At 34.4% G+C, this 15,923-nt stretch overlaps 1 protein-coding gene across 8 annotated transcripts in view; it reads left to right on the top strand.

Annotated features, from left to right (window-relative positions):
• Nucleotides 1–15,923, top strand: part of LOC144318580 (uncharacterized) — a 97,375-nt gene that overhangs the window by 55,455 nt on the left and 25,997 nt on the right. For all 8 annotated transcript variants that reach the window (XR_013384633.1, XR_013384632.1, XR_013384631.1 and 5 more), the window contains 3 exons: nucleotides 12,230–12,279; nucleotides 13,438–13,507; nucleotides 15,362–15,457. Coding sequence is in view for 2 of the 8 variants with exons in the window: in XM_077905665.1 (XP_077761791.1) it covers nucleotides 12,230–12,279; nucleotides 13,438–13,507; nucleotides 15,362–15,457 (216 nt within the window). In the remaining 6 variants the exon portion in view is untranslated. The remainder of the gene's footprint in view (nucleotides 1–12,229; nucleotides 12,280–13,437; nucleotides 13,508–15,361; nucleotides 15,458–15,923) is intronic.

Raw genomic sequence — 15,923 nt, 5'->3', positions numbered from 1 at the left:
CTCTCTGCATTATTTATAGGACAATGTATGAAGTATAGATATCATATTATTGTTCAAAAATCAATTATGAAATTCTATTTTAATATAGATTTTTTTTATTATAAAAGCCACAAAATGAATATTGTAGGTTATTTGGGAAACAGAAGCACAAAAAAAGAATATTAAAAGCCCCTATAATCACACCACCAAGATATAATCACTGGTAATATTTTGGAATGTATGTTTCTAATTTATTTTTTGTATGTATTTAGATCCTTTCCCTTCATAACTATATAATGATAACTTTTTGGTGACATTAACTATTTTTCAAAGCATAATTTTCAGTGAGTGGATGAAAATCTATTTATAGATCCACAATTCTTTATTTAACCATTATTTTTCTGTAGGGGCATTTAGATAGTTTTGAAATTTCGCTACTATAAATAACATTTTTACATAAATTTTTGTCCACAATTCTGATTATTTCTTTAAAACAGATTTTTAGGTAGATAATTACCAGTTCAGTCTTTGTTATAAACAAAGGAAACTGATAACTTTTGTTTGTAAAAGTTATTTCTGCCTCTCCTAGTAGGTGGAATTTTTTATCTTGTGGGGTTGGAGTTGATTGATGCTAAAGATCATTTTTCCATACTGCATTGTAACACTATAGGTATAAATAAACTTCATTTAGTCAAGACAGTTCTCTGTATTCATGCTAGTTAATTGAAAAATCCTATAACCAGGAGGAAGATTTTGAAAGATTGATGAAGGTTGTCAAAGGAGCAAGCAGACAGTGATCCAGATGCTGAGATAATTTGTCCTGCTCCCTTTTCTACTTTCACCATGTTAGAATAAATACATCAGTGGAAAAAAGATGACTTCAGTAAAAAATACATATGAAAAGGCTAGTGTATCTATAATGAATGGAGTTATGATCTATGATCACACCATTGGTATTCAAATTCTGGCCTTTTCATTTATTAGTTATGTCACCTTCTTATATCTCTTTGTGTCTCAATTTTTATTTCTGTAAAATGGGAATAGCATAATAGCTTAAATGGTTTTTAGATTTTAATTTTTGTTTTTTGTCAATTAGATGTTCTAAATGCATAGCACTTGGAACACTATTTGGCAAGCAGTGAAGAGTTAAGATTTAATAGATACTGTTATTGTCTGCCCTTTGTAACACCTTTATAAGAATTCACTTTTCTTTGGGAAATAATTACTAAATATTTATTTGATGAAGCAGTTCATTAGCTTTTAGTGCTACAAAAAGGAAAGTATATATTACAACCTTATGAAATGCTTAGATTTTACTTAACCTCCTAGTCATAGACTTTATCATGAATCAAAGACTTCTATAAGGGAAATTGGAACTCCTTTTCTATAGTGAGAATCCCTTTTAAGTATCTCTTGCAGCTGTTCTCACCAAGCTCATCTGAGAACCAAAGCTGAATGCCTTCTTGAAATGGTGTGCTTCATTGTGGGGCAGGGCAGATTAGAAAGCAATATTGCTCATGCTATGTATCCATGATTTCTACTTCAGCCTTTAGATTCCACTTTGAACAAATCAATAACCTCAACTTTTATCTACACTATAGCTTAGTATCCATTCTTCAAGCAATTCATTAGATTTACTTAATCCTTTTTTAATATGGATAAGATTTCCTTTTTTTTTACTACCATCCTGGGTCAACTTTTCTCAGAGAAAAACAACCTAACTTCATAGATAGGTTTTAGCTTCATCATCAAGTGAAAATTACAGCAAACTTAAATCTAGCTCCAAAAGACTCAAAATTGAGCAATAAAAAGACATTATATTAAAATTATATTTTCTTCATGTATGTGAAATAGATATTTATCATGGGCATAATTACTTAATATTGATGTATTTGTATTTTTGAATAGTCATTTTCAATTCCACAGTGCTATATTTTATCACTACATCTATTTTTAAAACCAACTTTCGTTTCTTAGAAATTATTTTCTCTTTCGATAACATTAAATAGAACAAAAATTTTCATTAAAAATCAATTCTTACTATACACATAAGATGTTATATAGGAACCTAATGGTAACCACAAATCAAAAACTTGTAATAGATACAGAAAAAGTAAAAGGAAAGGAATCCAAGCATAACACTAAAGAAAGACATCTAACCACAGACAAGAGAGCAAGAGAAAGAGAAAGGAACACAGAAAAGCCACAAAAACAACCATAAAACAAGTAACAAAATGGCAATAAGTACATACCTATCAATAATTACTTTAAATGTAAATGAACTAAATGCTCTAATCCCAAGACATAGATAGAGTGACTGAATGGATAAAAAGCAAGATAGAGCTATAGGTTGGGGGAGCTCACCAACCTATTCTTTAATCTTTTTTCAAATATGTAATTATTTGACTTAAAAGTTCATTTCCCACACATCCTTTATAATACATGTTAGCAGCTTCAACTTCCACTTTTTGTATCTTCCAAAATTCTGTAGTCAATGTCCTTACTCTGAACATCTCAATTTCATTTCTACAAACTTGGAACCCTGTCATCACTTGGCAGTATTTCTGTACCTTTCTACTGTACCTATAGCTCACCTAGTCCTTCTCTTCCATTGGACCTTTCATTTTCATTGCATCTAATATACTCTGTTTTTATTTTGGTCTGTACTATCTGAATTCCATGATCAACCATAGTAGATGTGTTCTAATCCCCTCAACTATCTACTTCAGAGCTGTCCTATCGAAGATAAACCCCACATTCATTTTCTTTATGCCCAATCTCATATAGTTAGACAAATTAGGGTTTTGGGGTTTTTTTTGAGGGCAATATGAACTCATGTTGTTACCTTCAATCTCACCACTGAGATGAAGGACATATCATTCCTTCATTCCTTCATATGCTTTATTTCCTACCCAGGAGGAGTGGGATATGACATTGAAAAGGATGTCAGTTGCCAGTCATTCATTTGACATTATTTATGTGCACAAATCTACCACTACAATGCAACACAAGAAAATACCATTACTTACAATGTTCCTTTAGGCTCCTTTCTGGACAATCTCTGTCATCCATAACTGACACCTAAGAATCTGCTTTCTGTTCTGTAAAATATCATATATTCCTTTTTCTATTTAAAATTCTTTATAATTTCATATACATGGAATATAGCCTTTGTGCATAGCTTCATTTACTCAGCACAAATTTTGAGATTCATTCATATTATTGTATGCTTCAATGACTAATTCCTTGTTAGTGCTGAAAGGTATTCCATTGTATATACCACAATTTGTTTATCCACTAACAAGTAACTAGACATTTGGATTGCTTCCAGTTCTTGACTATTATAAATAAATTTTCTGTGAATATTTGCAAACAAATCAATATCTTGACAAATATTTAAATACAGAATAATGTTATATGTCTTATACTCTGTGCCATGAAATTATAATAGTAAATCTAGGAATAAACAAATCTGATTCTCTTCTTTCTTACAGTCATCTACCTATTTTTTGTTTTTAAACAATTAGCATCAGTCCCCTTGCTCACTTAAAGTTGGAAAAACAAATCATTGCTAATTTTTTAAGTTATCTAATCCAACCCATTAAGTTATCTAAGCCAACCCAAGATTAAGAAAAGTAGGTTCACAGAAGTTATATTACTTGCCCAATGCCATCAAGCTTTTTGGTGGCAGAACATAAATTAGAAATTAGATTGGACACACATAATTATCACTAATATTTTAGAAGAGATTTTGTTTCCAAATAGCTTATTTGTAGCTATTTCATGATAATTTTAAATTATTTTCAATTTAACAAAACTTGAGTGCTACTAATTGCTCAGAACTAAAGTGGGACTCCAAGAAATCCTAAGAAATGGTTTCCCTGCACATAATGCTCTTAACAGAGAAGAGATATGCACAAGTGAAATAATTATAGAGGACTTTGAGGTAAAATATGGTGGCAGATGGAACTAGAAGGTGGTAGGTAGAGATCCCTGGGTGGCGCAGCGGTTTGGCGCCTGCCTTTGGCCCAGGGCGTGATCCTGGAGACCCGGGATCAAATCCCACGTCGGGCTCCCGGTGCATGGAGCCTGCTTCTCCCTCTGCCTGTGTCTCTGCCTCTCTCTCTGTGTGTGACTATCATGAATAAATAAATAAAATCTTTAAAAAAAAAAAAAAGGTGGTAGGTTGATGTAGGGACTAGTTGCAGAGAAAGATAGGATGCTAGAGCAATCAAGTTGAGTTAAAGCAGTTGCTAGAGAAACCTCTGGGAAATACTTGGAGCATTAATGGATTCATCTAACCACCAGCCTTTTTTTTCATCCACCCTGTGCTATGGAGAAGAGCTGAAGGAAAATGCCCAACAGGAGAAATGAGGTAATTATTTACTCCTTACCTCCAAGCTCAGCTGTAGGTCAAGTTCTCAGGAATCCTATAGATTCCAATCAGCTTTTTCTTCAGTTGCAATCAGGTGCTTTTCTAAACTCTTCTGCACTCAGACCCCCAACTGTACACACCTCTCCTCCTTGATTGATGCTGAAGATTATTTTTGCCAGGTTGGATTGTTATAACTACAGGTATACATTCACTTCAGCTAGAAAGAACACCACTCTGCATTCACACTAGCTAATTGAAGAGTCTGTAACCATTAGGAAGAATCTGAATGACTAAGAAATATATTTTTCTTTCCATTTAATTCTAAGTAAGTGACACCACCAGGATAGAGCTCTTGCTGCCTTTTTGCCCCATCACCACCATTTGTTTTCTTTAATTTCATCTGTCTTTTCTACTCCTCTCCATTGCAGAGGATGAGGTAATCCTTCTTGCCTAAAGTGAATCTACTTGCTTTTGAGTTTCTTCAAGGATCCAGATCTATTAATGATTTTCTCTCTTTGCCATGTTTTTAACCTCTTATTCTTTACTGGCTTCTTTGTACTACATTTGCTCAATGGTTTCTCAGTTTTATAGGGGAAAATAAATCTCCATCAAGTCTATTTACTTTCTATCTGAGCTTATGTCTTTACTTTCATAGTTTTCAAGTAAGTAAAATCTCTGCATCCTTTAGCAAATACTCACTGTGTTTTAAAATATCTTTATTGAGATATAGTTTACAGGCCAGAAATTTTACCTATTTTAAGTATATAGTTGTATGAGTCTTAGTAAATATATTGAGATATGCAGCCGTCATCACATTCTGGTTTTAGAACACTTCCATCACCCCAAAAATTTCCTTCATGCCCTTTAGAGTTAACCCCATTCTCACTCCCAGCACCAGACAACCACTGATTTGATTCTGTCTTCATAGTTTTATTTTTTCTAGAAATTTCAAGCATTTGGATTTGTACAATATGTAGTTTTTGTATATAAGTTTTCTCATATGGCATAGTGTTGTGAGGTTCTTTTGTGTTTTACATTTATATATGTGTGTGTTTCTTTTTATTGCTGAGTGGAATTTTATTACGCAAATATACCAGAGTTGGTTCATTTATTTTTAGACAATTGAATGGTTTCCAAGTTTTGGGTATCACAAATAATACTTCTATAATAATCACGTAGAAGTCTTTATCTGATCATATATTTTCATTTACTTTGGGAGATACCTGGAAGTGAAATTTTTGTGTTGTATGCTAAGTGTATGCTGAACTTTTTAAAGAAACTAACAAACTTTTTCCAAAGTGCTTATGCCATTTTTACATTCCTACCTGTAGTGTATGAGAATTCCAGTGTCCCTACATTCTTTCTAACATTTAGAATGCCTTTTTGATTATATTCATTCTAGTGAGTGTTTAGGTATTTTTGTTTTTTTTTTTTTTGTTTTTTTTTTTTTTTTAATTGGTGTTCAATTTACTAACATACAGAATAACACCCAGTGCCCGTCACCCATTCACTCCCACCCCCCGCCCTCCTCCCCTTCTACCACCCCTAGTTCGTTTCCCAGAGTTAGCAGTCTTTACGTTCTGTCTCCCTTTCTGATATTTCCCACACATTTCTTCCCCCTTCCCTTCTTTTCCCTTTCACTATTATTTATATTCCCCAAATGAATGAGAACATATAATGTTTGTCCTTCTCCGACTGACTTACTTCACTCAGCATAATACCCTCCAGTTCCATCCACGTTGAAGCAAATGGTGGGTATTTGTCATTTCTAATAGCTGAGTAATATTCCATTGTATACATGGCCACGATAGCCAAACTGTGGAAGGAGCCTCGGTGTCCAACGAAAGATGAATGGATAAAGAAGGTGTGGTTTATGTATTTTTGTGGTTTTAATGCATTTTCCTAATTACTAATAATGTTGAGCATTATTTCATGTCATTTGTATATCCAATTTGGTGAAGAAATTATTCAGATCTTTTGTCAGTTTTCACTATTGGTTTGTTTTCTTACCCTTGAGTTGTAAGTTTTTATATATTATGAACACAAGTACCTTAACATTTCTATGATTTGCACGTACTTTCTCCCCGTCAACGACTTATTTTTCCATTTTTCAACACTATTTTTATAAAAACTAGTTCTTAATTTGGATTTATGTAAAATTATTAAATTTTTACTTTAAAGATTGTGATATTGGTGTCACATTTAAGAAAACTTACCTGGTTGAATGTCACAAAGATTTTCTTCTTTGTTTTCTTCTAAAAGTTTTCTAGTTTTAGACTTTGCATTCAAGTATATGACCCATTTTGAATTATTTTTATATGGTGTAAGGCATGGACCAAAATTTATTTTAATGCATATGATTATCCAATTTGAAATAATTCATAGAAAAGTCTATATTTTCCTCCTGACACCTGTGCAATGGAAGGAAGTTCCAATGCACAACCAATTCTTAAGGAGAAATTATGCTTTTTTTTTTTTTAGGGTAAAGCACCTATATAATTATTTGGAATTTTTCTGCCTGGACATCCTATCCATTTCCCCCATTAGTAATTTATTTAATCATCTATTTATATCATGATAGACCCATGAGTATTTATTTTATACTCTGGGTTACAATCCATTACTGTTTTATTTTCTTCTTCTTCTGATATACCAATTACACACGTTACACTTTTAGAAATTGTCTGGTATTTCTTAGATGCCTGTTTTATTTTTTTAAATTCTTTTATTTTCTTTGTATTTCAGTTTGGGAAGTTTCTGATGAATTGTCATCACAGTTGCTGGTTATTTTCTCACCTGTGTTGCATCTATTGAGGAGCCAATCAAAATCATCTTTCTTTTTTGTTACAATGTTGTTGATTTCTAACATTTTATTTTGGTTCTTTCTTAAGAGTTTTCATTTCTCATATTATCAGATGTTTGTTTACTTTACCACTAGAACCCTTAACATATTACTCATTTTTTTTAATTCCCCATGTGACAGTTCTAACATCTGTGTTGTAGCAAGCCTGGTTCTGATGGTTGCTTTGTCTTTTTATTCTGTATTTTTTATTGCATTTGCCATGCCTTGTAATTTTCTGTCAAAAGCTGGGCATCTCAGATCAGGTAATAAGAATTGAGGTAACTAAGTCTTTAGGATGAGGACATCTGGTGATCTGGCTAGAAGTGGGGTGCATTTAATATTTTCTGTAACTATAGGTGTCATAGGCTTCACTTTCTCTAGTGTCCTGCTTCTGTCTCCCTTCTTGACTTTGCAATTTCCTAATGTCTCCTTCTTAGAGAGGGTCTGTGTCTTCCAGTTCTTCCAGCTATATTTCACTGTCACTATATTAGAGCCCTGCTGGTGTGATGGTGAAGTTTGGGGAGAGAGGCATTCCATAATCTTCCATTTAAGTCTCAGTGTTGTAATGGATTTGTGTTTTAGGTTTATGACTTTTGCAACTATTTCCCCAGTGGTATAGATTTTTGTTTGATTTTTCTTTTGCTCCTATCTACTCTCGTTTTTGTTCCTATCTACGCTCTTGAAATCTTGACTCATGTTGATTATTTTATTTTCCTTTTTATGAGATGGAAAGGCTAGCTAAGCCTGGAGTGGAAAAAATACCCTTTCTCTAACTGGGCTAAGCTTTGGTAAAAAATTTCACTCTGGAGCACAATTTTTATTCTGATAAAATTTGAGACATAGTTCACAATGGTTATAAGTGCCCCTGCCTGAGGTGTAAGGTCAAAGCCTAGAATTATGTGCTTCCTTGGCATTTGGTAAAATCAGGAGGGCCTTGAATGGCCTAACCTAATTTGCCCTCTGTTTAGCTGGGATTTATGATAAAACATACTGTCACAGACATCCATCCTTATGTAGGAACTCAGGGTCACCTCACCCTCTTGCTATTACTAAGCTTGCCTCCTATAGCACCTTATTGTTCACTCTGTTCCCAAGTGAAACCCTCATGCATTCCTGCATTGCATACAATATTCATCACTCTTGGGCTGTGAGTATATGTGACTAATAAATTACAGTCAAGTCATATGTCCAGGGTCAGCTGTTGTGTGTTTGGTTATTCCCCATAACCCTAGAGTGGAATTCCTTCCTCACCATGACCGGTTCAGGGAGAAACTTTATTGAGACCATCACCTGGAAGAAGTGTCTATGATATTATGAAGGTTCCCAGGGGTTTCTCACACTTATTCTAGTCCATTGTCATCCTCCAGCAATTTTCCAAAATTAGTTTTTAAGTGTTCCTATCAGTTTATGACTAACAATGGCTTCTACTTCAGAAAAATATATCTGATCCCTTTCTTCCTGAATGATTCCCCTTCTGTCCAATTTTGAGGTAATGATTTTCCCTGAAACCTCAGTTCTCTGATGAATCCAACAAAAGTCATTTATTTTTAGTTTGTCCAACTTTTTTTGTTGTAAGGATAAAAGTGATGAATTCTAAGCTTTTTACATATTGGGGCTGAAACCAAAAGTCCTGATTCATTCCTTTTTTCTCCTACTATATTCTCATTTCTTTATTACTGAAATTTCTCTTAGCAAAGTCACAACTATCTTCATTTCTAAATGTGATGGATATCTCCTTATTCTTTTTTTTTTAAAGATTTATTCATTTATTCATGAGAGACACAGAGAAAGAGAGAGAGACACACACACACAGGCAGAGGGAGAAGCAGGCTCTCTGCAGAGACCCCGATGCGGGACTTGATCCTGGATCCTGGGATCACTTTCTGAGCCAAAGGCAGATGCTCAACCGCTGAGCCATCCAGGTATCCTTCTCTCCTTATTCTAATCTTCTTGTGACATTTATTATTTTTTAAAGTTTTTATTTACTTAAGTATTCTCTATACTCAGTATGGAGTTTCGTATTCTTCCAACTGAGCCAGCCAGGTGCCCCTTTATGTGACATTTATAACTGTGGACTAATTCCTCCTTCTTGAAACTATTGAATTTCTAAAATTCCATATTTTTCCTCTCCTAGGTTCTGCTATTATCTAGTCTTTAAATGTGTTTTCTAGGCTCCATCTTCAGTTTCTGTCACTTCTCATATTCTCCTTGAGTTACTTCCACCTTTTTTTAAATTGAAGTATTAATATAGAATGTTATATTAGTTATGAGTGTACAACATAGTGATTTGGCAGTTCCATACATTACAGAAAGCTCACTACAATAAATGTAGTTACCATTTGTCATCATACAACATTATTATAATATTATTAACTACATTCCCTATGATTCACTTTTCATCCCTGTTACTTATTTATTTCATAACTGGAAGTTTGTGGCTCTTAATCCCCTTTATCTATTTTTCCCATTCCCCCTATCCACCTTTTCTCTGGCAACCACCAGTTTGTTCTCTACATTTTTGAGTCTGGCTTTATAAAACAAATGTTTATTTTAGTCTAGTTGACATACAATGTTATTTTATTAGCACTTCAAGATCTCCATGTGTTATGCTATGCTCACCACAAGGGTAGCTACCATCTGTTACTGTTTATCACTATTACAATACCATTGACTATGTTCTCAATGCTGTACCTTTTATTCCCATGACATGTTCATTCCATAATTGGAAGCCTATATCTCCCATTACCCTTCATCCATTCTGTCCGTCCTCCTTCCCTCTGACAACAATGGATTTGTTCTCTGTTTATGGGTTTGAGTCTTCCTTTTACTTGTTTATTCATTCATTTAGTTTTTCAGATTTCACATATGAGTGAAATCCTATGATATTTTTCTTTCTAAGTCTGACTTATTTCGCTTTGAATCATATTCTCTAGATCCATCCATATTGTCACAAATGGCAAGATCTCATCCTTTTTATGGATGTGTAATATTCCATTGTATATCTATACCCTACTTCTTTATCCATTTATCTATCAATGGATACATAAGTGGTTTCCATATCTGGCAATTGTAAATAATGCTGCAATAAACACAGGGATGCACATATCTTTTTGAAATACTGTTTTTGTTTTTTTTTTAGGTAAGTACTCAGTAGTGGAATTATTGCATCATTTCTGTTTTTAATTTTTTGAGGAACCTCCTACTCTTTTCCACAGTGGCTGCGCCAATTTACATTTTCACCAAAACGAATGTATCTTTTTGTCCACATCCTTGAAATACTTGTTATTTCTTGTGCTTTTGATTTTAGCTATTCTGTAGGTGGGAGATGATATCTCATTTGTAGTTTTTGTCCATTTGTTTAGCTTTTTCATATTCTATGTATAAGTAAAATCATATCTTCCTCCTGTTTTTTTTTATTAGCTATTTAACTTTAATCACTCCTAAGATCACCTTTATCTTAATCCCTTCACCTTAAACCCTTAATCCCTTTACCTTTGTTTAGATCTCTCTATTATCCTACCATTCTGGATATCTTCACTTGAATGTCCAATATTTCATATTTGACACATCCCAACATGAAATAAGCATTTATTTTATACACTGACCACCTCAAACCTGATATTTTCCTATATTTCTCTATCTCTGAAAGGCTCCACTAGGCACCAATCACACAAACCATAAACTTCAAATGCTATTCCATTTCTTCCTTGTCACCTATCAGTCATCATGTTTTCAGTGCAGTAACATCTGTAGAAGGTATTTTCTATTTTCCAATCCACAGCCAGTAATCTTGTCTCCTAACACTCTTCTGCTAAGTCAGTGGTTCACAAACTTTGGTGTACATCAACATCTCCTGGAAGGCTTGCCACAGTGCAGACTGCTGGGGCACAGCCTATAGTTTGTGATGTGGTAGGTCTGGAATGAGGGATAAAAATTTATAACTTGTTACATGTCTAACAAGTTGCTGGGTGATTTTGTTTTTGCCAATTTGAAGACCACACTTTGACAATCATTGTCCTAGCCTATTGCCTTAGCCTCCTAATGAAGCTCCCTGTTTCTATTCAAGACTTCTAAGCCATATTTCACACCTAAACCATAATTTGCTTAAAAGTTATTATTGCCCTTCATTGCCATTTAGGGCCTTGCAAGTGCCTGGTCACATACTAAGTGTTCACTGTTTGTGTAAACAGAAGAGGCACCAGAGAATTAGTAGGATTTGCATAGGAGTTTAAACAGTTTATGCTAGTGTTAGGGTGGGATGGGGGAAGGGAATAGGGTATACAGCTTCAGTTGCAGTATTACGTGTAAGGAAGTATAGCCCATCATGGAAATCAATAAATAAGGACACATATAAATAAATATATATAGATATATTTGGCCAGTGAAGAAATCAACCAAATTGGAGCCAAAAAATGATACTAGACTAATCTATTCAAGGACAGAGAAGAACTCAGTATCTTAAATATCTTATTTTGCTTCACAGTGTTAAAGAACCTGGGTTTACTTTTCCACTGCCACCCATCTTACACAATTTGAATATTTGTTCTAGCATTCCCCCATGTAGCTTTTTAGAGCACAAGAAATATATATTTATAGAGTATATCTACTTACTCAGTTTGTATGTGGAAACTTTTTCCATTAAAATTAGCTCAAGGACTTTATTTAGCCTGCCACCACAGTCAAGAATATATTTGTTATATCCCTAGAGTTTTCGTATTATGATTTCTTTATGAAAAGAATTGTCGTTTGCTTGAAGCTTCCCCTTCAAAGATCTTTTTTATGTGGAGCAGAGAAACTTGTTTCCCGAAATATTATTCTTCTCATTTAGGAAACTTCATTGAAAACTATTTGTCTCCTGTCCACAGAGGTGAATAAATTAAAAAAAAAATACAAATGTAAAGAAGATATGAGTCTTCCAGGGATGATAGTTGATCATTCTCTCTTGAGAACTGTGGATGTCAATTAGGGTCTGTATCAGAATCTTAAATAAAAATACATATCTCTCTTCCTTCTCTTTCCACTTTCCTTCTGAGAGCTCACAGCAGAGGGGAGTGGATGTGTCTATTTTGAAACTGCTCCTAAGGTAATTCTAATTCACTCTCTGGAAAAGAACTGACTTAGATTACTGGGTCTCAGATTTTGTTTTTCACAAATCAGATTTTTTTTTGATTGAGGGGTTTATAGTGTTGACCTTTAATTTTGATTAGTAAAGGCTTTGAAATGAAAAAATAAACTACCTTATGTTATCACCATCTCTTCCAATTAAAGGATATTTAATACAAAAATGCTAATAAACACACTCCCAGAATAAGGAATAATCCTTTAAATAGTAATTTAAAAAAACACAGAATGAAAAAACTTACCATTTTGTCCTCACTTTGTCGGGGATCATTGAAAACATCACTATGGACCAGTGCTTTTTCTAGCCTCTGAGAGCCATTGCCCTAGATAAGTTAGCAGCTTCCAGGAAAGAAAGTTAACATCATCTTTACTGTCTTTACCTTTTATTTTAATTTATCATTTTAAAGCTTTGCTTTCCATGTATATCATAGTAGCCTATTTTGGTTCAATTAAGCATTTCCTTTCCTGTTTTTCTCTGTTCTGCTCCAGGGAACCATCCTCAGTGCTAAGAATTCACAGCTTTAGATCAGGTGGTCCTTTTTCTGCCCTTCATCCAGTGGCAGGTTTAAAACCCTTTGATGATTCAGCTGTATAATATTTAAAGTTCTATTTCAAATCCTTCAAACTTAGGATTTTAGGAAATAGCTAGCTGCGTGGGAAGGCAAGAGAAGAGTCTATTAAAATCTACAATCCTCTTAGTGACCCATTCACTGAGTCTCTCAACAAATCTGTTCAAGTTTTCTCCTCTCCCGAAAACAAAAGACAAAGCAAATGGGAAACTAAAACTCTACCAAGGCAAGCCTAAGAAAAGCCCACTCAGAAATAAGCCTTATTAAGAGAGAATATTGTAAGTGCTATTTATTTTGTACACTATGAACCCTAGAATCTCAAGTAAACAGCTGAGTGGGGTTCAGCCTCTTCAGGCAACTTTTCTTTGTAAAAGGACTGAAAGGACCTGAAAGTACTTTTATACTTAGAATTCTGCAAATACAGAAAACAACTAAGACTACATTCTGTACTAAGAGCTATGTACTGTGTACATACCTATGACCAACTTTCAAGGCCATACAAGATTTCTGAAATTAATTTTCTTTTCTTCTTCACTCATTGCTTTCCATAGGCTTTGACCAAGGGGATGCCTCTGTTCCAGTCTCCACCTCCTGCACGTGACATTGTTCTCATTCATCCAGGTCAGTTGGACCCCTTCCATTCCCTTTTAGTTTCTTGTTTATGTACTTGACCAAAGACTAGTTATTAGACACTGGCTCTTTAGCAGTTTTTATGGAGAGCTTTGCCTCCTTTCAACATTTTTGCTTATTATTAGTTGGGCCTGTATAATCCCCAGCTGTCTGTATCTCTAAGCTGAGCTGTATCTCTAAATGTCTCTTCTTTGAGGATCAATGTCCTTAACACTAAAGCAAGGGTTTGTGAGGAAGGAAGATTAAATCCCTTTTGACAAGAAAAATGACTTTCTATTTGAATGAAAGCTGGGAATACATTTACTTATTTCTGTGGGACCATGGTTACATCAATGAAGTACCATTAAATGTCTCTTCTCTAACCCTTCCCAGGCCTCCTGAGCAGTAGTAGTTATGATAAATGTATTAACAAGAAACATTTCTGTAGTGCTTCCTATGTGCCAGCCATTATTCTAGTGCTTTATTAATTAATTTAAAATTTAAATAACCTGAATTAAGTACTATTATGCCCACATAGCAAAAGAGGACCCTGAGGCACAGAGATTTAGCCCACAGTCACTCAGGCAGTGGTGGAGCTGATATTATGAACATAGGCTCTTCTGCTCTAGAATCTGGTTCTGTAGCCACTAGTCTTTATTGTGAGAAGGCAAACATTGCTTTTCAATCAACCTATGTCTAAAAATTATGCCTGCTACATAGCTTTGTAAACAATGAAATTAGGGTCAAGGCATGATATAATAGGGCAATAATCAGCTTGCAAAATCTCTGGGTACCTTAGGGAAGCAGAGTTAAGATAGCACAGATGTGAAATCCAGATTTAAAGATTGGGAGTCACTAGCTGAGACGATGGGCAAGTTTCTCAACTTCAATACTTTGCTTTCTCATATTTATACAGAACAAAATCCATTTTTTAGGGTTTATGAGCTGGACTACAAAGAGAGCACTGCAGCTGAATAACTGAGTTAATAATAGAGAATTTGAACTCATATGCTCCCCTTTCTCACCTGTGTTTATTTCATCAATACATACATCACATTTACTATTCTGTACTTTATTGGGTGTTTTGTATATACCAACTGGTCATGTATACCAAATGATCATGCATGCCAACTGGTCAAAGCAACTCCATGAGAAATTGTCATTATCGTGAAGTCTATTTAAGAGAGGAAGCTGAAGCACAGAGTGGTTAAATCATTTGCCCAGCATCACACAGAGTTAGGATTAGCAAAGCTGGGATTAAAATTCAAGCACACAAATACCAAACTTTTTACCTGCTAAGCCATGCTGCCTAATACTGGTTCAGCTGTGGAATGAGGCTGTTTGATATTCTAGCATTCATGCCTTTGCATAAGAGTGGGGAAGGGAAGGGACTGCAACACAAATTGCTTAAGAAACATTTTTGAGCACAAACTGTGTGGTCTAGTGGGAATTAGAAGTGTTCTTTTGACCAGCTACAGCTTTTTATTTCATAGTCAAATGCCCATAACTTTGGAATCTAAAGATGACACATAGAATTGATCAAGTAGGAATTTGGGATTTTACTAGAAAATTCAGGACCTAAGCCCACCAAGATTATACCATGCTGCAAATGACGTAATCATTCCAATATCATATCACTGCACAATAACAGATAAGCTAAGCTCATATTGCACTGTATTCTTAGAGAGAGAGAGAGAGAGAAACAGTGAATAAGACTGAAATGGGATTTTCTGCTTGGTTTGTTAATGAAATATCTTGAAAGCACTTTCCACAACAATAACAAAATGCTCCTGTTCTGGTAATGTAGACAAATTCCAGCTGAGTGATTACATTCCACCTAATTAAAAATTCTTTCTCTAATTTCAGATTCTCCATGTTTACGATGCTCTTTACCTTCTGTCCTAAATTGTTGTTTACTATGTTTTCCTGCTGCTAAATTCCTTGCTGCATTTCTCCCTGGAGGTAGTTGTATACTGATAATGGTTAAAATAATTCTATATGTAAAATATGCATGGAATATGTAAATATTTGTACTTTAACACAGGAATAAATCTAAATTAAAATGTATAAATATATTGTTTTCAGAACTCCTTGCAAATGTTTCACACAGTCAAAACTCCTTTTGAATATGGAGTTAAAGATTGGACACATAGTTGTAATTATTTATTAATCATACATCATACATTTAATATTCCCCAAGCTGCCATAAAATGTCTGAGGAGAGAGACGTGCTGCTAAGAATAACTTGCTCAGCATTGCAGTACAATGCAGACAATTTTCCACAGGGAAAGAAAAAAAGAAACATATCTTTTCACCTATTGCCAAGCAAATTGCTAACGATTTTGCCCATTTGAGCTGAGAAGTAATTAGTAGTATGGGATAGAGGCCAAGCATATCAAGAACTTGAAAATGTGTTCCTACTTATGTA

The sequence above is a fragment of the Canis aureus genome, chromosome 8 (assembly GCF_053574225.1).
Source record: "Canis aureus isolate CA01 chromosome 8, VMU_Caureus_v.1.0, whole genome shotgun sequence".
In the NCBI taxonomy this organism is placed as follows: domain Eukaryota; kingdom Metazoa; phylum Chordata; class Mammalia; order Carnivora; family Canidae; genus Canis; species Canis aureus.
This window is presented reverse-complemented; position numbering and strand designations above follow the sequence as displayed.